This window comes from Hoplias malabaricus, chromosome Y (genome assembly GCF_029633855.1).
Source record: "Hoplias malabaricus isolate fHopMal1 chromosome Y, fHopMal1.hap1, whole genome shotgun sequence".
In the NCBI taxonomy this organism is placed as follows: domain Eukaryota; kingdom Metazoa; phylum Chordata; class Actinopteri; order Characiformes; family Erythrinidae; genus Hoplias; species Hoplias malabaricus.
In genome coordinates, this window is record NC_089820.1 from 9,486,328 (window position 1) to 9,509,133 (window position 22,806).

General features: G+C 39.7%; 1 protein-coding gene across 1 annotated transcript in view; it reads left to right on the forward strand.

The window, feature by feature from the left end:
- The first annotated feature begins 9,183 nt into the window (after positions 1-9,183).
- The window catches only part of LOC136677911 (pikachurin-like), an 18,582-nt gene continuing 4,959 nt past the window's right edge, over positions 9,184-22,806 (forward strand). The window contains exons 1-14 of the mRNA XM_066655615.1: positions 9,184-9,244; positions 10,294-10,403; positions 15,119-15,205; positions 16,107-16,133; positions 16,228-16,345; positions 16,713-16,848; positions 17,048-17,214; positions 17,749-17,858; positions 18,577-18,964; positions 19,370-19,470; positions 20,425-20,525; positions 20,928-21,072; positions 21,589-21,778; positions 22,297-22,422. Coding sequence (XP_066511712.1) covers positions 9,184-9,244; positions 10,294-10,403; positions 15,119-15,205; positions 16,107-16,133; positions 16,228-16,345; positions 16,713-16,848; positions 17,048-17,214; positions 17,749-17,858; positions 18,577-18,964; positions 19,370-19,470; positions 20,425-20,525; positions 20,928-21,072; positions 21,589-21,778; positions 22,297-22,422 — 1,867 coding nt within the window. The remainder of the gene's footprint in view (positions 9,245-10,293; positions 10,404-15,118; positions 15,206-16,106; positions 16,134-16,227; positions 16,346-16,712; positions 16,849-17,047; positions 17,215-17,748; positions 17,859-18,576; positions 18,965-19,369; positions 19,471-20,424; positions 20,526-20,927; positions 21,073-21,588; positions 21,779-22,296; positions 22,423-22,806) is intronic.

Below are 22,806 nucleotides of genomic sequence, written 5' to 3' on the forward strand. Positions count from 1 at the left end.
CACTTATAAAGCTTATTTCACATACCCAGGGACACTTTATCAGTTCCACTGACCACACAGGAGCACGTTGTAGTTCTCTGCCTTTTTTTTATTTTATTTTATTCCAATTCACCCTGCTCTTCAATGGTCAGGACCCCCACAGAGCAGGTATGATTTGGGATTGGAGATTGGACATAAGAAAGTATGAAACAGGCGGACTACAGTCTGTGTCTCAATAATCTTAATGATCTAGACATAAGGCATTTACCAGTTTCACAGTACACAATTCCTGACGGTTAGTGATAAGGTACACGACATGGGTTTTTTTAGGGTCAGAGGAAACATGGTGCAGTGACAAATCTCACTACCCCCCCTTCAGAAGCATGGGAGGTGAAATAAGGACGGGAAGGTGAGACTTGGAACCACACCGGAGTGAGTGAAGACTGAAGAGATGCTAATGGATTAACATTAAATGTTTATGAGCAGTGTGCCTGTAAAATGTGTCGGTTTAGTCACTTTTTGTTTCAATTTAACGACAAAATGTCGCATGCAAAAAATAATGCATTCTAGGGTGACCAGACGTCTTCTTTTACCCGGACATGTCCTCTTTTTTAGACTTAAAAAAATGTCCGGGCGGAATTTCACAAACGTTCGGGATTTTGTTTTTCTAGAGCTTACATAGAACTTCGAGAAGCGTTTCGTTCACAAACTAGTCCCGCCCTCCCCTACTCCGATTGGTTCACGTGAGTGAGAAGGGGGCGTGGGGAAGTATCTTCTGATTGGACGGTCTGACTGTAGAGCTACCGTTATTGGTCGATAACCTTCTCTGTAAACATTTAATTGGTCAGTCTGCACGTCAGTAGTCCTTGTTTACGTCAGGCAAAGCTCCTGTACCTACCCTCATCTGGAGCAGCTATGCCATGACGTGTCTTCTTTTTCACCATCTCAGATCTGGTCACCCAAGCATTCTAGCCAGAATTACAAACTCGCTGCCCATTCCGCATTCAATAATTCCGCGCTGCCTTCCAACTTAAATGTTGCTATGATTTTGTTGTAACCTTTAAAACACATTTGCATCCAATAAATACATCCTGATGTAGCATGCTGAATGTCAGTCTAACCTGTAGGTTATTAAATAAAATGAAAAATATAATGATAATTGTTTCAAAACATTCAAATTGTAAAATTTGTCACTGATATCTTAAAACTAGAGAACTTATAAATATAATATTTATATAATTAAAAAATACTTTTGCATGCAATTTATTTTCAAATTTAATTTTGATCATTTTATAGATTATTTTGTAGGTATCATAATGATTTAACATCTTCAAGAAATTTTATAAATACATTTTACCTCAATGTTAGTCTCCGTCACAGACGCTCCGATCTCAAGTCTGATACTTTCAGTGCGTTAATCTACCTCACTGTCAGGAGCCAGTTGCATTCTAAATGGCTCTCTTTACATCCACGTATATGCACTTCTGTGTATCGTTTTGTACTTGCTCTGCTACTTGTCCAACATTAATCATGAAAACTGCTGCCTTCTACACGTTATGCCAAAATAGACTTGTGATTGGTCCTTTAACATGTCAGTCAGGTTTCTACTGCTGTAGTAGTAGGTGGTTCTTGGTCATGTTAAATGGTGAAAGATACCAGAGACTCTGGAAAAGTGAGATTATATGAATATCTGCATTTATAGGGAGATCTGAAATTATAAAGAAGGCATTTGCAAATGTAAATATAGGTGGCAATGGTGCAATTGTGTTTTTGTAATGTCGTAAATGTGACTGACCAGTTAACTGTATCCTAACAGATAAAGTTATTTCTTAGGATGTTGCAGTGGTGTTTTTGATGCTATGAAAGATTTAAGAATCTTTTTATGGGGATAAGGAAGATTTGGGGTCTTGCTTATAATGCTTATTTTAGATATGTTTTAGATTTAGCTTTTGTTGCAAGTTTAATAAAGACATTTTGCGAATTGGTCCTAAATATTTACTTTACTGAGTGAGTTACATTTACATAAACATTAATTAGTGACTAATCAGCATTTTTGTATTGTTTTGGTATTTTGTTTAGGTATTTTTGCTGAAGCCATGTCATGCCTAAATATGTGGCCAGATGTCAAGGCCACCCAACAAATCATCCATCCATCCATCCATTATCTGTAACCGCTTATCCAATTTAGGGTCGCGGGGGGTCCAGAGCCTACCTGGAATCATTGGGCGCAAGGCAGGAATACACCCTGGAGGGGGCGCCAGTCCTTCACAGGGCAACACAGACACACACACATTCACTCACACCTACGGACACTTTCGAGTCGCCAATCCACCTGCAACGTGTGTTTTTGGACTGTGGGAGGAAACCGGAGCACCCGGAGGAAACCCACGCGGACACGGGGAGAACACACCAACTCCTCACAGACAGTCACCCGGAGCGGGAATCGAACCCACAACCTCCAGGCCCCTGGAGCTGTGTGACTGCGACACTACCTGCTGCGCCACCGTGCCGCCCAAATCTCACCTAGTGTTCCTAAATTAGTAAAAAATCTGTTATGTCATTGTGAAAGTTTATACTTTTGCATTAGCATCTGTGTCGCTTTGCAATTACACCGACAGACCACTAGGGCTGAATTTTAAACATCTTCTTCAACCGCATGTAGTACACAATGTAGTGGTGCAGTGGTATTAGTTTTACAAATCTTTAATGTGAACTATGATAAAACGATTTGTCTTAAAAAAACATTTCTACTTCTCGAAATACTCTTAACATCCTGATAGCAGCCAGTAAGTTTAAAGATCTGACGACATAAAGAAAGAGACGTGTTGTATATATAAGCCAAATAATAGCAAAACTCTAAATATTTAATCTATTCATTTCTTTTGGACCGAAGAATATAACTGAACAGCTGAACTGACAATCTATTAACAGGTGTTATACCGAAGAGGGAGGGGCAAGGCGGGAACTTGCCTGTGACGCAGATCAGAGCAGGGAAGAATTCTCACAAGAAATCATAAAAATGCCTGTCAAATATCAAAACACTTTTGGGGGAAATTGATGCCAAAGGGGGTAATTTTTTAAAATATTGATGAATGAAGAAAAAAATTGGCCTCCAGCAGAAAGTGCACTTTTCTCACCCAGGGCAAAAGTGCGGGTGCCTGGGCATGTGCCTGCTTATTAGAGGGTAAATGCTTTTGTACTTTTACTCAAGTGGAGCTCTACAACGAGGACTGTGTACCGATACTGTAAAATATTTATTGTAATAAAATGACTTTCTTAATATTTCATTGTTTAATTGATTAGTGGCTAGCCAAGCCATCGTCTGGCAGCCACTGGGGGTTCCCCGAAGCTCAGGGTTCACCCAGGGAGCCGACGGCAGAGCAAAGCGGAGGCGAGGCAACCTCTGATGGCCACTGGGGGTTCCCCGACCTGGTGGAAATATTTTGTTATTTAATAATTAATAATTTGTCGTTTTATATACTCTATTTCTATGGGAAAAAAGACCTCAGCAATATCACATGATCCATTCAGACAAACCCATAATTTATGCACTCCAGGCCAGAGAGCGGCCTCTGAAGGTCAACTTGATTCTGTGTCTTAAATAGAACCACAGAGCTCTATTCTCCTCATTCATGGTGACTTCACAAAAAAAAGACCTCAGCAGTATCACGTGACACATTCAGACACACTCATAATTCTAAAATCCTCTCCAGACCAGAGTGTGACTGGATTCTGTGTCTTAAATAGAACCACAGATTTCTGCAAATTGTAGTGTTTTCATTTTTCATTGTAACTCAGGGCTTGATTAGATTATTTGCACCAGGCATAATGTTTGTCAGAGAAAACACTAAAATATGCAAAGAAGGGACCTGTTAACTACATAAATATCAAAATACGTCACAAAGATATATTACTGTGGCTGGAGAACTGCACACTTTTGTTAAACATGAAACTTTCAATAATTATTAATTATTATTAACTTAAGTGATAATGCAATTCAGCACAGGAAACGTTTATTTAAATAAACATTATACTACATTACAGCATTAAACATGAAAAATAAATAACTAGATGATTTGTTGGGCCCTGTGAAGGACTGGCGTCCCCTCCAGGGTGTATTCCCGCCTTGCGCCCGATGATTCCAGGTAGGCTCTGGACCCCCCGCGACCCTAAATTGGAAGCGGTTACAGATAATGGATGGATGGATGGATAGGTGAGATTTTTTTTCTATTCCTGGGGCTCCCCCTAGTGCAATTAACTTATACAACACTGTACTGAAATTGATAGGGAGGGGCAGGAAGGGGGTGGTTTCCTACCCTCCTCCAAAATGTACATAGTGCAGTTTCTGCAGTGCAGAGCTGAGAGTAGCAATGACAGATGCTCTATTCTCCCTATTACAGGTCAGTGAAGCATTGCAATGATTTTGATGCTATAATTTTAAGGTAAACAATTATGTAGTGTTCCTTTAATCTCTATGTTTTGTCTGCATAGTTACAGAGTATAGTTTGAGCTATTTCTGCAACTCGGAGACATCTGTTTGTTAAACAGGCTATGGTTTTGTTTTCCTGATACTCATTTTTGTCTTTTGCACTCTGTACTGGTTTTTGTGTTTTGGAATATTTCTCCTGGTATTGATCTCGCTTCACGTATGGTGTTTAATACATCTCCAACTAACTCTCACTCTCTGTAAGGGATTTGTGACACCTACAGATCCTTAAACCATGTATATGAATGAATATCAGATTAATTCATGTCATTCTATTAAAATAGAACCAAGAGGCACGAGTCTTTTCACTTACAGTATGTTGACTATGGACGAGTCTTGTTACTAAAATGATAACAGGACATAAAGAACATAAATCATGGTACTTTTGTACTTTTACTCAAGTGGGGATCTAAATCAAGGACCTCTTCTTTTACTGGATTAATATTTTACAATGAGAATCTGTACTTTAACTCAAGTACATAGTTTGTGTACTTTGTCCACCACTGCGAATTACATTTACTTCGTTACTGTCTTACTGCTTAAGCATACATAAATGCTGTAAATTGACTCTGTAGATTAATACAGTGGTATTGGAGCGCCCTCTGGTGGTCAATATTGAACAAAGCCATAGCAAATTTTCGCCACTAGGGGCCACTCCACTGCACCTCAGAGTACACCACTTAGCCATATCATCAAATCTACCTCATTACCAGGCAGGGGTACTGTAATTGTGGTTCTGTAATTACATACTGTAGACCAGGTGTTGTTCTGCATGTTTTGTTACCCCTTTTTCACACTTTTCTTTAATGGTTAGACCCACCACAGAGCAAGTATTATTTGGGTTATGGATCATTCACAGCACTGCAGTGACACTTATGTTGTGTTGGCATGTTAGTGTGCATTGTGAGTGGATCAGACACAGCAATGCTGCACCCACATCATCTAACATGGGTTTAAATATTCTACAAACACTACTGTGCCTGATCCACTTCTGTTCCAAAGAATAACCAACCATTGCATACAGGGTAAAAGAGGACTAACAGGTGCTGGTCATAAAATTAGAATATTATGAAAAAGTTTATTTATTTCAGTAATTCTATTCAAAAAGTAAAACTTGTATATTATACTCATTTATTACACTCAGACTGATATATTTCAAGTGCTTATTTCTTTGAATTTAATGATTATAACTAACAACTAATGAAAACCCCAAATTCAGTATCTCAGAAAATTAGAATATTACTTAAGACCAATACAAACAAAGGATTTTTAGAAATGCAGGCCCACTGAAAAGTATGAACATGAAAAGTATGAGCATGTACAGCACTCAATACTTAGTTGGGGCTCCTTTTGCCTGAATTACTGCAGCAATGTGGCGTGGCATGGAGTCAATCAGTCTGTGGCACTGCTCAGGTGTTATGAGAGCCCAGGTTGCTCTGATAGTGGCCTTCAGCTCTTCTGCATTGTTGGGTCTGGCGTATTGCATCTTCCTCTTTGCAATACCCCATAGATTTTCTATGGGGTTAAGGTCAAGCGAGTTTGCTGGCCAATTAAGAACAGGGATACCATGGTCCTTAAACCAGGTACTGGTAGGTTTGGCATTGTGTGCAGGTGCCAAGTCCTGATGGAAAATGAAATCTGCATCTCCATAAAGTTGGTCAGCAGCAGGAAGCATGAAGTGCTCTAAATATTCCTTGTAGACGGCTGCGTTGACATTGGACCTCAGAAAACACAGTGGACCAACACCAGCAGATGACATGGCACCCCAAACCACCACTGACTCTGGAAACTTTACACTGGACCTCAAGCAACATGGATTCTGTGCCTCTCCTCTCTTCCTCCAGACTCTGGTGCCTTGATTTCCAAAGGAAATGCAAAATTTACTTTCATCAGAGAACATAACTTTGGACCACTCAGCAGCAGTGCATACTTTTTGTCTTTAGCCAGGCGAGACGCTTCTGACACTGTCTCTTGTTCGAGAGTGACTTGACACAAGGAATGCGACAGCCGAAACCCTTGCATACGTCTGTACGTGGTGGTTCTTGAAGCACTGACTCCAGCTGCAGTCCAGTCTTTGTGAATCTCTCCCACATTTCTGAATGGGGTTTGTTTCACAATCCTCTCCAGGGTGCAGTTATCGCTTGTACACTTTTTTCTACCACATATTTTTCTTCCCTTTGCCTCTCTATTAATGTGCTTGGACACAGAGCTCTGTGAACAGCCAGCCTCTTTAGCAATGACCTTTTGTGTCTTGCCCTGATTGTGTAAGGTGTCAAGGGTCGTCTTTTGGACAACTGTCAAGTCAGCAGTCTTCCCCATGAGTAGGAGGTTGTGTAGCCTAAAGAACTAGACTTAGAGACCATTCAAAGGCCTTTGCAGGTGTTTTGAGTTTAATTATTTGAGTTAATGAGTGTGGCACCAGGTCTTCAATATTGAACCTTTTCACAATAATCAAATTTTCTGAGGTACTGAATTTGGGGTTTTCATTAGTTGTCAGTTAAAATCATCAAATTAAAAGAAATAAACACTTGAAATACACCAGTCTGTGTGCAATGAACGAGTATAATATACAAGTTTCATTCTTTTAATGGAATTACTAAAATAAATCACTTTTTCATGATATTCTTATTTTATGACCAGCACCTGTAATTGCAAAACTGCTGATTGGCTCAAGCACATGAACACAGACATACCTTGTTCCAATGTGTTCCATATGAATAAACTCTGCTCCAGACAAATGTTAATGATTTCTTTTCTTTTCAGTTTCTGAACCTGATTAACTTCATTTGTCTTTGGGCAAGCTCCCAGCTTTATTGAATATTAATAAGGTTCACATTAATATCTGAATGTTTTCTACTCCATCTCTGATGAAACAGAGAGAGATTTAAATTCAATGATGGAATTTCTTTACTCAGAGCCAGACATATTAAACATAGTCCTGTCCGTGTTTATGTTATTTTCATTTAATTTCAGTTTCTCTACACAGCAAATTCACCAGTGTTAAATCAACACTATTAGTGTTAACTTAACACTGAGAGTGTTAAATTATTACACTAACAGTGTTAATTTAACACTGAGAGTGTTGATTTAACACTTGTGAATTTTCTGTGTATGAAAATTTTGACGAATGGGAACTAAAAGGGGATTAAAGAACTAAAATACAAACAAAACCACTAAATAATTATGAAAGTAATAGTTGCATATAAACGTTTTTGTGTCTTAAAATAATAGTTCCCTCAGGTTCCTGAGGATTCAATTACATTAATTTCACCATAAACTGTGCTACAATTGCATTCTGTAGCTTGAACCTTGGTCCAAACCCCTCTAAATAAAATCTGGTACTATTTGTTTTTTCTTTCTATTTTTTATTTTTTTTTTTGGTTGTGTGAAGGTTTCATGACTATCAGACCAATAGAGAAGTAATCAATGTTTTGTTCCAGCTCCGAATAATTACCATTCCAGAAATGTAAGGTTTTCGTGTGACAGCAGTAACTGTGTATTAAAGTGTGCACTTTTGAGGATGTGTCACTTACTTTTACTGAGAAAATGAACAACAATCAACTGGTGTTTTAACTGCTTTTGAACTGATTACTGTCACTATAATATTGTTATAAATAAAGGTTTAGTTTACTGCAAATTAAACTGAGGCATCATGGTGAGGTGATATTCATCTCACATAGCTTCAGAATTTCTGCGTCCTGGGTTCAATACCCACCTTAGAAAACAGACAGGAATTGTATGTGTTCTGCTTATATCAATGCGTGTTTCTTTCTGGTGTCCCAGTGTCCTCACACAGTCTAAAAACACATGTTGATAGATGAATTGGCATTGCTAAATTGCAGGTGTGTGTGAATGACTGTCTGAGTGCCTAATGCCCTGTGATGTACTGGTGCCCAGTTTAGGCTTTACATCAGCTTTGTATCTCATTATTCCAAGTTGGCTCTGGATTCACTGCAACCCTGAACAGGATGAAGCAGTTACAGAAGATGAATTCAAGTAAATGATGTGAGTAACTCCAGTATTTGGGTTTTATTTGCTGCCCTTGTGTGTGTGTGTGTGTGTGTGTGTGTTCTATTGTTGTCAGTGTGTGAAGTGCAATTTGAGTTGGAGCTCCATCTGCGTAGATAAACCCATTATCCTCTTAACCCCGAGTGTGCCGGGCTCCCAGAACACTGTCTGTCAGCAGACAAGCCACACCCCTTCGGTCCCAACACCTCCCTCAGAACACACAGAGACGAAAAGAAAAGTCCACTGCGGAAAAGTCACCCAGAGGAAATTCACTGCAACTGGAACCAAAATTGGAACTGGATCTGATCTGAACTCTGATCCTAGCTTCATGTGTCTATCTTTTTTTTTTTTCCTTTTCTGCTCTGGCTGATCTTCAGTAATCTCATCATCTCCACAAAGAGAGCAGGAGAACTGCAGGGCCATTCTTGTTGTAGGCATTCTACACCTCTTCACCCAGGACGTGCTATGGAGTTCTAGATAACGCCTGATTTATCACTTGAACAGCAGCTGATTGGAGGAAATATGTTATGTTTGAGCCAAGCCCATTGGCTGTGGATTTGGGCCATGTTTGTTTCTGTGTGTGTGGTGGAGACCAGAAGAGCGTCCAGTAGAAGAACAGGTCAGTTTAGCACCTTTCTAATACCTGTTTAGGGTAAGAAATGTATTGAGAGAAAAGTACTGTGTTGTGGTTTTAAATATATTGAAGGTATATGTGTTTGAGCCTTTGCATTGAGGGTCTCTATGTTGGAGTCTTTATGCCAGCCTTCTGTGGTATGTCTTTGTGTGCTGGATACAAATGATAAGGGTCTCTGTGTTAAAGCACATTAAAAAAAAATCTGTGTTGGGAACTGTGGTGACACCTCTATGTTGAGAATCCCTATGTTGGTGTCATTGTGTTTATAGACTAGGGACGTTTCAGTATTATTTCTTTCTTTAATTTTCTGACTGAGAAATATCTGAACTTTTATTTTCTCTTTGTTTCCAATGGTAAGTCTTGTTGTTTGTTGCTGGTCTGAGACCAGTGGAGAGAGTGCGCTGAAGATCTTGCTGATCTCTGATCAGTCGTAGAGCTTCATAGAGCACAACTGAACACTGACGCCTCCAGGTGATGACACACGCTCACTCAGAGGCTCAGTGACAACACACATACTCGCTGTGTTAATTCTCTGAGACTTAGCCTCTACCAGTGAAGCCAACTCTGAGAATCAGTTCAGCTTCAGAACACTGCTCCAGATCCTTCTCAGTGACATGATCACTCTGCTTCAATCCACAGACACTGTAACTCTAGATTTTTATTTTTATTATTATTTTTGTCGTTTCAAAAAGCATTGTTTATAATGGTAATTCAGAAACAGTGTTGTATGTGCTTGTGTCCTGAGTTTCCCTGGGTATGGACTTTGTGCCTTTGTTTGTTAAGTTCTATATGTTTAGGGTCCCCATGTTAAGGGTGTCTGTACTGGTATACTCTTGAGATCTTAATGTATTGATCCCTGTATTGGTGTCTGTTTTTTGGGTTCCTTAAATAATGAGAACGGAATGTGTTGTGTTTTCTGCATTTTTGTTAGTGTTAAGTGTCGAGGATCCCTGAGAAAGTGTGTTCAGTTGTTCTTTACATAAAAAACAAGAAGTATCCCATCTAAATCCAATTTAAATGGATAACATCCTATTTTAGTTGTACATAAAAATATCATTTGAAAGTTCAGGATAATTTCCATGTGCCATTAGATGGCATTATAACTGAACTGGTTTGCTCAGTGAGCACTGCTCTGCTGATGTTGATCTTGCTGTTATTGTGTGATATTTGTTGTTATTTATTTCAGAGCGGTTGAGTCCACCGCTGGACATCCAGCTGCAGACGGTGAACTGTACAGCGATTAAAGTTCAGTGGAAAATGCCTCGGAGACATGTCAGCACCATCACAGGATACAGGGTACAGTCTCAACAACATACTGCATGTGTGACTGAAACTGTAATTGTGCACAGTATTAAAAAAAATGTCCTACTTAATATAAAGTGCCTGTAATAACAGTGTAGCTGCACATTAAAGGGGACAAATTATACCCCCTTTCCACAAGTTAACACACTTCTCTGGGGTCTTTATGAAATGTGTGTGACAAGCAATGGTCAAAATACTACAAAGATCAAAAAACATAGCAGCATTTTCATGCTGTTCAAACAGCTCTCCTCAGAACAACCGGTTCAGTGTCTGTTCATTTCAATTAGAACAAGCCACACACAGCTCAGCAAGAGCTCACACACACAGTTTTGTTAAGCAAGGCACACAAAGCTCAATTTTACCTCAGTTCTCTCCTTCTCCACTCATTTTCTCTCATTTAGCCAGTTTTCCCATTTCTCCATTCTTGTTCTGGCTCTGCTTGCTCAAGTCTCCACTCATGTTGGTTAAAAATAATTTAGCCCCACCTTTGCTTATGTGTCCGGTGCTGTGAATGGAGACGCTCAGAGTGGGGACAGTATAATTCTAATGTGTACTCTGTGTACTCTATGTACTCTACACAAGAAGCAGTGCAAAATCAGAACAGCTGATTTTACCCCTTGTTTACTTAAAATCCACATAAAAATGGGTGTTCTTGTTTCACAGTGTGTGGATTGGTTAGCGACACATCCTCACAAATTGTGAACATGCAACAAGTGAGTTTTACATAATATAACCCCTTTTAACAAAACATGCTGCAGCAGTATAACTGATTAATGTTAGTGAATGTTACAGAGTAACTCCAGTAGAACAGATCATGTAAATACATATTTACATAGCATATTTTCTCTTATGTAAATACATATGTTTAATACCAGCTGAGGGTCGATATAATAAAACATTTCCGATTGTAAGAAGAGATTAACTAGTTGTATATATGCTGTTACAACTATTGTGATACACACTTGCAATTAATTACATGAGTAACTAGATTTGCGGTCCCTAAAGCAAACATATAGTGTGCAAAAAGAGTTGAATGTGTGTGTGTGTATGTGCGTGTATGTGCGTGTATGTGTGCGTATGTGTGCGTGTGTGTGTGTGTGTGTGGGTATGTGTGTGTATGCATACATGTGTGTTAGTGTGTGTGGCCGGCATGTTTGAAACCTTTGGGAGAATCATTTAAAAAATGGAGAGAGAAAGAGTGAGAGAGACACAGACTTGGAAAAGCGGAGAAACAATATTCAGACTCTATGATCCTGCAACATTTTTTTGCTACCAGTTTAATGCTGTAGTAATAGAAAATGCTGCATCCAAGGAGGTTTCTAAGATGTCTATATTATAAAGGAAAATTTGCCTGCATGTGTGTGAGTGTGTGTGTGCTGTGTAAAAGATATACAACGCATGGAAACCATTCTGCCAGTCATTATGTATAAGAGAAAATATATCATATCTGAAACTCAAAAATATTCCCCAAATTGCAAAAGGACATTTTGTCGATTGATTTGTTGCAAAAAAATGTGCAGATTAAGCAGAAGTGATTTGTGATATTGTGTTATATTAAAAAACTAAACTAACATCCATCCATCCATTATCTGTAACCGCTTATCCAATTTTTAGGGTCGCGGGGGGTCCAGAGCCTACCTGGAATCATCGGGCGTAAGGCGGGAATACACCCTGGAGGGGACGCCAGTCCTTCACAGGGCAACACAGACACACACACATTCACTCACACCTATGGACACTTTCGAGTCGCCAATCCACCTGCAACATGTGTTTTTGGACTGTGGGAGGAAACCGGAGCACCCGGAGGAAACCCACGCGGACACGAGGAGAACACTCCAACTCCTCACAGGCAGTCACCCGGAGCTGGAATCGAACCCACAACCTCCAGGCCCCTGGAGCTGTGTGACTGCGACACTACCTGCTGCGCCAACGTGCCACCACTAAACTAACAAAAAAACAAAACAAAAAAAAAATAAATAAATAAAAATAACATTTTGGAAAAGCCCCAGCTCACATGCCAAAAAATTACTTTGAATAATATGGAGCAATCTATCCTCCCTAGTGGTGAACAAATGTTCATAACTAGGAATATTGTGAAATGAATTCATTTACATAATTTTAAAGGCCATTTAAAGTTAATTTTCTAGGTGAATGTATAAAGATTGTAGAAGAAAATGCTTTTGCTAAAAACTGGACGTCTGACCTGTTTCAGTAAGAGTTAGAGTGGATTATGACATCACTCACTCAGGTGTTATCCAGTTAAACAGAGGGAGAAAAACTGAATGAGGGAGAAAATGAGATGAAGGAGTGTGATCAGTTGGAAACAGACGTTACAGGTCCAGATGTACCCAGATCAAGAGTTTACAGGACATTTCAGTGCATTTGAATGGAGGTATTTAGTTAATAAATTAAAAACGACAAATCCAATTGACACATATACACACAAAGCCCACATCTTTTCAAGCATTACAATAACTGAATCTGACACACCTATGTAATATATGGTATGAGATGCACTAATACAGTTATTAAAAGTATAATTTAAAATGGAACAACTTAGCCCATATTAGGCTCGAATGGTAAAGCTTAACATGACATGGTTAAGATCAGAAGTGGGTGGGGTTTCGTATTAAAAAATGACACAACTAGCATTTACACAAACCCTGTCTTACTCAAGTTACCTGTGTTATTAAACTATTTGTAATTATTCTTGCTGTCATTTTGTGTGTGTGTGTGCGCGTGTGTGTGTGTGTGTGTGGGTGTATTCCAGTAGAATAGTCTGTTTTAATTTCTTTTCAGCGTTTAGTTTCCTGGTGTTCACCATATGCCATGGCTAATGAGATTAATCAGATTTCACAGTCAGCACACACACACACACACACACACACACACACACACACACACACACACACACACACACACACACACACACAACAACAACAATATATATATATATATATATAGTAGAATAGCTATTTAGGTTTTTTTTAAACTACTGTACTGTGCAAAACAGACAGAGAGATTGTCCCGTGGCAGGTGGTGGAACAGTGGCACAGTTTCGGGACCATGTTGGCTTGGGTTTACCTTGGGTCACTGCATATGTGGGGTTTGGTGTGTTCTTCTTGTGATTGCAGCCCAGCCACTGTCGTTTCAGTTGAGTACTCCTGATGTCAGGTCAAAGCCCAGGTTAAATGAGACGGCTTCCTCAGGGAGGACATCAAGCATAAAAACGGTGTCAACAGCCAGGCTGAAGGGAGATCTTCTGTGACGATTCGGGAACAGCCAAAAGAGAAACAAAAACAGCAAGGCAGTGCAAAACAGAAAAAAACATTTTGCCATGGGCTTACTTTTGTTTTATAAAGCGCTGGGGACAAGGCAGGCAGGGACAAGAATATGGGCAATATGTTGCATTCTGTTCAAGTGCATTTTAAATTTGCATTCAAGCTCTCGGGCATTCTCATTCACCTAAAGGCAATCAGTGCTGACAATGAAACGAAGAGGTTCATGAAAGGTTTAATGGCTGCACTTGGAAAGCCTAACTTTGTTGAACAATTAATTTCAATACTATTTTTAAAAATGCATATAGATATAGCAGCATCATTGTCATCTTCATCATCGTCATCATCATCATCTTCTTCATCTTCACAGCTTAATCCATTTCAGGGTAGCGGTATATAGATACAATTATTTTCTTATTTATTTTTATTTAAAATAATGTTTCTGTACACAGAACGTCAGTAGTGTTGCATTTAATATTATCACCACGTGAAATAATATATATATATATATATATATATATATATATACACACAAATATTTTCTGATTCTAGTAATGTCCAATAATGTAGTTCACCATGGTTTCCTCACACAGACTGTATTTGGAGCTTGCCCCTTTAAGAATTTGATGCAAGAATATTCTGGGATAAAGAGAATGTTGGTTAGTTTTGATGTCAGTTTGGGGCAGTTCAGTCAAGAGAAAGAGAAACGGCTGTGTTAGTTTATGTTCAATAGAAGAAACAAAACAAAACAAAAACAATTACAACAAAACTATTTGTAACAAAACTGACTAAAGAGACATATGACTTTCCAGCAGCTGTTCAACACTTTTTTTCATGAAGCTAATGTAAACCAGTCATTGGCCATGTTAGATACAGTACATCATGTTAGAGTCTCTACTGAACAAATACAATGTTCTTCTTGATCTCAGTGCCCTTTTCAGAGACAGGTATCTGCTGCCAGTTGTTATATAAAATATTAAAAAAAAAAATTCAAAATACAAATGTGGGCAAAATCTGCCATATCAGAAAGTGGTGGGGACATATCCCCCTCCTGATGAACTGGGTATGGATATGTCACCCATAATGTTGTGTGCATTGCAATATTTTGAGCAAAACTGTGCTCTTACTCTGCTGATTAACCCTTCACACTCTGTTCTTACTGGTGCAATGTGCAGTTAATGAAGATTGGCCACCAGGCTGGTCCAATTTAGCCATGAAACGTCCCACACTAAAATGACAGGTGTTTCAGTTTCATTGTCCAACCCCTGTATGTGTGTTCATGTGTGTGTGATATTTATATATGTGTGTGTGTGTCTATGTCTGTGTCTGTGTTTGTGTGTATAGAGGTGGGGGGAGGTTCATGTATGTGATTTTTAAGATTGTGTGTGACATTTCTGTGTGCATGGGTGTTTGTGTGTGATTGTTCTGCAGGTGTTTTACACAGAGATGAGGTCTGCACATCCAGTCAGCACCACTGTGACTCTTGACATTCCTCTAAGTCTGGACATACTCACTACTGTAAGTCGATAACATTCTGCTGGAATTGATAACAAGGTTATAACACTTTTACTGCATAGAATATGCATAGAAGGGCATTATTGATATATGTATTTCGATATGTACTTTCCGTTTCAACGTTAGGTCCAGTGAGTGATTTGTTCCAGATAAATTGTTCTACAAATAAAGTTACAGGAATTGGGCCGTGCTGACAGCCTGTTCTTCAATGGTCAGGACCATGTCACAGCAGGTGTGATTTAGGTAGTGGATCATTCTCAGCACTGCAGTGTCACCGACATGGTGGTGGCATGTTATTGGATGTTATGCTGGTACATATGTGGATAATTTTTAAACCCCTCGGTGTCTTCAGAGTATAGTCCTATGGGCAGCTTCCGGTGTCCGCTGATGAAGAACTGGAGGATGACCAGCAAAAACTGTCCTGCGACAGATAAACTAGTCTCTGACTTTGGGTTCTCAAGGTGGACTAACAAGTTAGGTTTGTCTAACAGAGTGGACAGTGAGTAGACACTGTGTTTAAAAACTTCAGCAGCAAGTGAGTTTTACATAGCACTGCTGTGTCTGATCCACTCATAACAGCACAACACACACTAACACACCACCGTCACCACATCAGTGTCACTACAGCACTGAGACTGAGCCACCAGCCACTCTGTGGTGGTCCGGTGGGGGTCCTGACCATTGAAAAATAGGGGGAAAGCTGGCTGACAAGGTATGTAGTGCAACAGAATAACAAAATGTTCATATATAGTAATTGATACAGATAAAATATACAATGAGTGTAGAAACAAGGATGTGGCTTTAATGTTTTGGCTGAAGCTGTTGTAATGTAAAAATGGAGATTAAATGTTTTTTGGTTTTTTTACTTTAGAACTAAGTACTTTATCTTTGTTTGATCTCACAGGGGCAGTTTGATGGACAGGCTAGTTTTGTGAGTAAAATTCTTGTTTTCATCTCAATCCTTCATCCAGTCCTGGAAATCCAATCCTATGACACTGATACATTTGATCACTTTGTTTGTTCAGGATGTGGTGATTGGGAAGCTGAAGGTAGCGACGGTGTACCGTGTCAGTGTTGGGGCGTTTGGCTGGGCAGGGGAGGGGCGTCCCAGCATGCCGAGAGACATCAACACTGCCTCTCACGGTCAGGAAAACTCTTTGTTGAATACGTGGTGAACTTAGGCTCATGTGTCGCTTCTCCTAAGTTTCAGAAAAAGATCACTACAGAGAGTAGCAGTGACAAGCAAGGCACAGAAGCCTTCAATTTAACTGAGCTTTGTTCGCTCACTTCCTCTCTCTATATGGTTTAACCCTGCTTTTGCTGTTTCACATTTTGTGCTTAGGTCTGCAATCCAGATATCCATTTTAACGCTCAAATGCATTGAAAAAGTGATTGTGTTCTGATTCTAAATTAAAAGCAGTTGATTTTAATTTATCATCATCCAATTAGTCTGAATTCTCTCTCTCTCTCTCTCTCTCTCTCTCTCTCTCTCTCTCTCTCTCTCTCTCAGAAATGTGCATGCCTCCCTCACCCCCCACCCAGCCAATAGTAACAGCTGTGTCTGATACAGAGCTGGCATTGTCATGGCAACAAGGAGACAGTGAGGGCAGTGCTCCGGTGCTGCACTTCTTGGTGGCATACATCAGGTAAGAAAGCCTGAGCCTATACACCTACAGGTGAGATACTGACAGTGGAGAAATTTTTTTTTTCAACAGTATTGAACAGAACTAAATGAATAGACTTTATTAGAAGAAGGACTTGTTGATTTCTAAGCCGGGTATATTATGTGTCTCTGATGTGTGTGTGTGTGTGTGTGTGTGTTTGTGTGTGCGTGTGTGTGTTTAGGCCCGAGATGGATACTGAATGGACGTACATCCGAGAGCCAGTAGAGTCTAATTCCATGGTTCTGAAAGGTCTGATCCCAGAGACGGAATATCAGTTCCTCATCAGATCAGTAAACACACATGGAGTCAGCCCCCCAAGTTCAATAAATCCTCCAGTCAGAACCCTGGGTAATACACACACTTACAGTCTGTCCTCTGGTCTAATATTCAGTCCTGTCAATAGAAAATATTCAGAAAATATTTTGAGATAACTAAGTAAATGTATGTAGTTGCAATGTGTGTGTGTTTATATGTTTATATGAGTTGATGGTTGCCAGATCTAAGCATGAAGAATTAATGCAAAGTAATTTAATTAAACCTCTTATCATCAAACACACACACACATACAGAGGAGGGTACAGGCAAGCTAAATTTCCCTCCTCCCTCATCCCAGCCTCTATCAGACAAGATTAAGACTCCCACTGAGAAAACGCCCCCGCTCCGCCCCCCCAAAATACACCCACACTAACAAACACAATACATTAATCAGTGTATTTAATGCTTGGGTTTCAGGGTTAGAATATTATTGAACTACATTCTTGTCTGTATTAACAGTACTATTCTCTCTCTCTCTCTCTCTCTCTCTCTCTCTCTCTCTCTCTCTCTCTCTCTCTCTCGCTCTCTCTCTCTCTCTCTCTCGCTCTCTCTCTCTCTCTCTAACAGGTGTCACTGATGTAGGGAGTGGGGGAGATTATGATCTCTTTGTCTCTAAAAGTATGGATGAGGATGGTTTTGATATCGATGACTCAGATTATGATATTTTCATCGAAGAGGTACAGCAAATATTTCTTATACTCGATCACTATAATTATACACTGCAGGAAGCAGAAGTTCAGTTCCTGAAAAGTTTCTGAAGCCTGAACCCATTTTACCACTCCTGAAACCCTTCATTAGGAGTTGTGCTATAGGAAATGTGCTGTAATAATAATAATAATAATAATAATAATAATAATAATAATAATAATAATAATAATAATCGTCATCATCATCATCATCATCATTATTATTATTATATTAATTGGGATCTTGAAATGGATTAAGCAGAAAATAAGATGAAGAGCATTCATTCATTCATCTTCTGTAACTGCTTATATAGTTCAGGGTCGCGGTGGGTCCAGAGCCTACCTGGAATCACAGGGCGCATGGCGGGAACACACACTTGAGGCTGCCATTCCTTCATAGGGCAACACACACTCACACATGCAGAAAAAGGAGATGATTATACACAAAGCTTGCTTCCTAAATATAAAAAATGTGGCCCAACCCTTTGACTTGGGGTTATTCATTTTGTAGTAATTTTAGATTTCTGCAAAGTTGTTTTGTGGCACCCTGAAATGGCAAAAAGCCCTGTGAAGGAAGCAAACAACAGCCAAAAATGAATCAGAAATTATGGTTAACATAATTTCTTGCTTATATACTTTTGGCCTTGAATTTATAGGTAGCACTACATTCACAACAGTTTGATCCAGAAAACCTTTACTGTTCCTACAGCTGAAGCCTTTCCCTCCTGTAAAGACCAGCAACAGACGTTCTCAGCTCAGATCCCGAACACCTGGGAACAGGAACGTCATCTACAGGATGAGAACACCCCCCACCCCTAAAAACACAGCTGTCCCTAAAGTCCTCACTTCATCCACTCCATTCTGGATCTTGCCCACCTCCACTACAGCCTCCAAGACAAGTCCTGCTCTCTTCACCTCGGCCCCTCCCACCCCCAGCCCCTCACTGTCTGTGTGGAAGGGGTCGGAGCCTCGTGTATATGACTCCCCGTGTGAGGAGACAGTGTGCCCCTCCAACAGCTTCTGTGTTAATGATTATGACATTGGGGGCTCACGCTGTCACTGTAACCTTGGCCACCAGGGGGCACTCTGCTCTCAGGGTGAGAACACCTCACTGATACTGAATTTAATCAGATAATTATATATCAACTGAAATACACGATACATCCAGTAATTAGCTGACACTATTTTAATTAGTCAATTCCACTAGGGGTGAACACACACATGTACTGTAACCTCTAGAAACAGACCAATAAAATGAGTCTAAATTCACCAAGCCCAAAGTCAACTGTGGCCCAGTCCCCCAGCACAGTGCTTTCTTTGGAGTGATGAAGCTCTATCTAGTACTTGTAGGATGAGTTGAAGCTGCTTTAGTAGTGCAGAACCAAAGTGAGTACATCAAACTCTCACAACAATGTTCTAGCAGGTGGCCACCAATCTTTGGCCATATTGTGTAAATGATTTGTGTAGATTGTCTATAGTTATACTTATGTGTTCCTCCACAGGTATGAGCATCCAGTTCCCAAAGTTCTATGGATATTCACACATGACTTTTGAACCACTGAAGAATTCATACCAGGGCTTCCAGATTACTCTAGAGTTTAAGGTAAATACATAGAAACATGTATTATTAATTATATATATCATATAAGAATTTTTATTTTTTCTTGCAGAATGTTATGCCCAACAAAAAAATGTTGGGACAGGGCATAGGGGCAGATTTCTCTGGTTTTTCTGGCATTGTAGATGATGAAATTCCCAAGTTCTTTGCCATTTTAAATTGAGAAATGTGATTCTTCAAATGTTATACTACTTGCATATGCAGACTTTCAAAAAGTTATTGGCCCTTCCCCATCTTTACTTCTGAAAGATTCAGCCTCTCACTGCCCTGTTGCTGATTGAACTTTTTTTTTTTCATTTGTGCATTTTTTTTGTTGATTTTTTAAATTTTTTACCAGTCTTTTGGTCCCCATCTCAATTCTGTGGAATGTTTTACTGGCATCAAATGAAAAATGGGCCCAAAAAAAAAAAAAAAGAAAAAGAATCAACCTGTTACAACGTATTCCAAATGATCTATGTGCCTTTTTCAGTTAAAAATAGGGTTTACATGGTTTGTATTTCCATTATGCACAGCCCAATTTTTCTAATTTTGCTTTAAATGGAGTTGATGACACACACCTTAAGACATAGCACACCTGGGATTTTTACACACAGCTGGGTGATATTATACTTGTGATCATAACACTCCTGGGATTAGAAAAAATAACTGGGCATATAATCCACACCTGGGAATATGGAACAGATCTGGGGATAAAACACACACCTGGGATTTGAAAACATACCTAGGCATATAACTGATCTGGTGATATAATACACACCTGAGAATACAGTGCATATTTGGGTATATCAAACACAACTTGGATAATAATGCACACCTGGGAATATAATTCACCAGATATTATTACACATACCTGGCTATGTAAGACACATGTAATACACCTCTGAATAAAACATATCACATAATGGTACCATTGTTAATGCTAAAGCTTGTGTGTATCAGGCGGATTTTGAAGACGGTTTGTTGTTGTACTGTGGAGAAAATGATCATGGACACGGGGACTTCACTTCTCTCGCACTAATACGAGGAAAACTTCATTACAGGTAGTGTATATCATAAATAATTATAATAGTATTATAGTATAACAACAATATTATGATTAATAACCAAAACTGAATGAATGAATAATAATAATAATGATAATCTTTGAGAATTCATATATAATTCAAAGTGCTTTCCAGTGAGTAAAGTCAGGTTCCATAAAGCAATAAAAGCATGTGTTGATAAGAACACTGTAGACCAGAACATGTTCATAGTGCTTTATAATGTACCCAATTATTTATTAAATTACACTTTCAAACATTATAAAACCTGAAGTTTAACCGTCTAACTATAACTGCATATAATGACAGGCATTGTATAATTCAGTATTATGCCATATATCACTGTAAACGTATGTCATGAAGTTCACAGATATGTTTGATGTGCTGTGTTTTTCAATGCAGGTTTAACTGTGGTACGGGGGTGGGGCAGATCATCAGTGAAAGCTTGATTGTGATTGGCCAGTGGCACACAGTCACTTTATTCAGAGATGGACTAAATGGCTGGTTACGACTTGATAATGACACACCTGTATCAGGACGCTCACAGGTATACACACACACACACACACACACACACACACACACACACACACACACAAACACACACCCCAGTACACAAACTGCATGAAAATCTGTATCAGGACCCTCACATGCACACACACACGCTTGTACATTTATTCCTGTATCAGGACATGCTCCCAGCACTCTGTATCAGGATGGTCACAGGTATACACATACACACCCATGTATCAGAATGCTCAAAGGTACATACACACGCCTGTACACATACACCTGCATCAGAACATTCACAGGTATGCACAAACCTACGCAGATGTACTCATACATTTGAAAACACATATCAATTAACACATACCTCTATTCACACCTGTACTAGTCATCGGCCTGTATACACACAGCTATACTAATACTCAGCTGTATTAACATACACACACATGCACACTCACACACACCTATACTAACAACATACCTGCTCTATCAATAACTGTGCCAGCATCACACACACAGGCTCACAGATGTAAATCTTACCTGTCCGTGTGTTTAGGGACAGTACAGTAAGATTACCTTCCGCACACCTCTGTTTGTGGGCGGAGCTCCTAGTGCTTATTGGCTGGTGAAGGCTGTGGGGACAAATCGTGGTTTCCAGGGGTGTGTCCAGAGTCTGGTAATCAATGGCAAACCCATGGATTTCCGCCCTTGGCCCAGGGGGAATGCCCTCAGTGGAGCAGACATTGGTGAGAAAACACACACACACACACACACACATGCACACACACACACACACACACACACACAAACACACACACACGCACACACACACACACACACACACACACACAAGTTTTCCTGACTAAAACTTATTGCTTTGAATTCAATGCTTTTGTTTCCCAACCAAATGTATACACACATTAATACATGCCTTACAGAGTTTAAATAAAGCAACCATGAGTGTACTCTGTCTCCAAACGTTTGTGGACAACCACTTATAACAAGACTTTTCAGCTACTTAAAGTAGCATACATTCTTAACACAGTGTTTATTATCTCTATAAAACATGAAATCAAGAGGACTACTCTGGACCAGCTGCACATCGTAAAATCACCATGGTCTATGCCAAATGCACCAAAAAAAGCAGCATCAGGAACTGTAATTTCTGGAGAGATGTTACTCTATTCGTTCCTTTTTGGGGTGGTATTTGGTGTCCAGATCTAATCATCCAAAATACCTGTGTGTGCTTATGTGTGTGTTCCAGGGGAGTGCAGTAACAGTGTGTGTGATGAAGTCGCCTGTGCTAATGGTGGAGTGTGTTTCCCAACTCGAACAGACAGTTACATCTGCCTATGTCCACTCGGATACAGAGGAGTCAACTGTGAAGAGAGTGAGTTTCACAAACACAAACACACACACACATTTGGTTGTTAATTTTCTTTAACCAGTTTTGACCAGATGTACATGGTCTAGAGTCCACCTGGAATCAGTGGGCACAAGGCAAGAACACACTCTGGATAGGGGCCAGTCCATTATATGGCACTGCACATTCACTCAGACACTCACACCTATGGATACTATTAGACGGCCAATCTGCTAACCAACACTGTGAAGCACCCGTAGGGAACCCACTGTGACACAGGAAGAGCACACCAAACTCCTGACAGACAATCACCTGAGGTGGTGTTTGAACTCACAACCCTAGAACTCTATTGTACCATTGTACACCTCAGTGTTGCAAAGGGGGTCCAACTCCATATTAATGAATACGGAT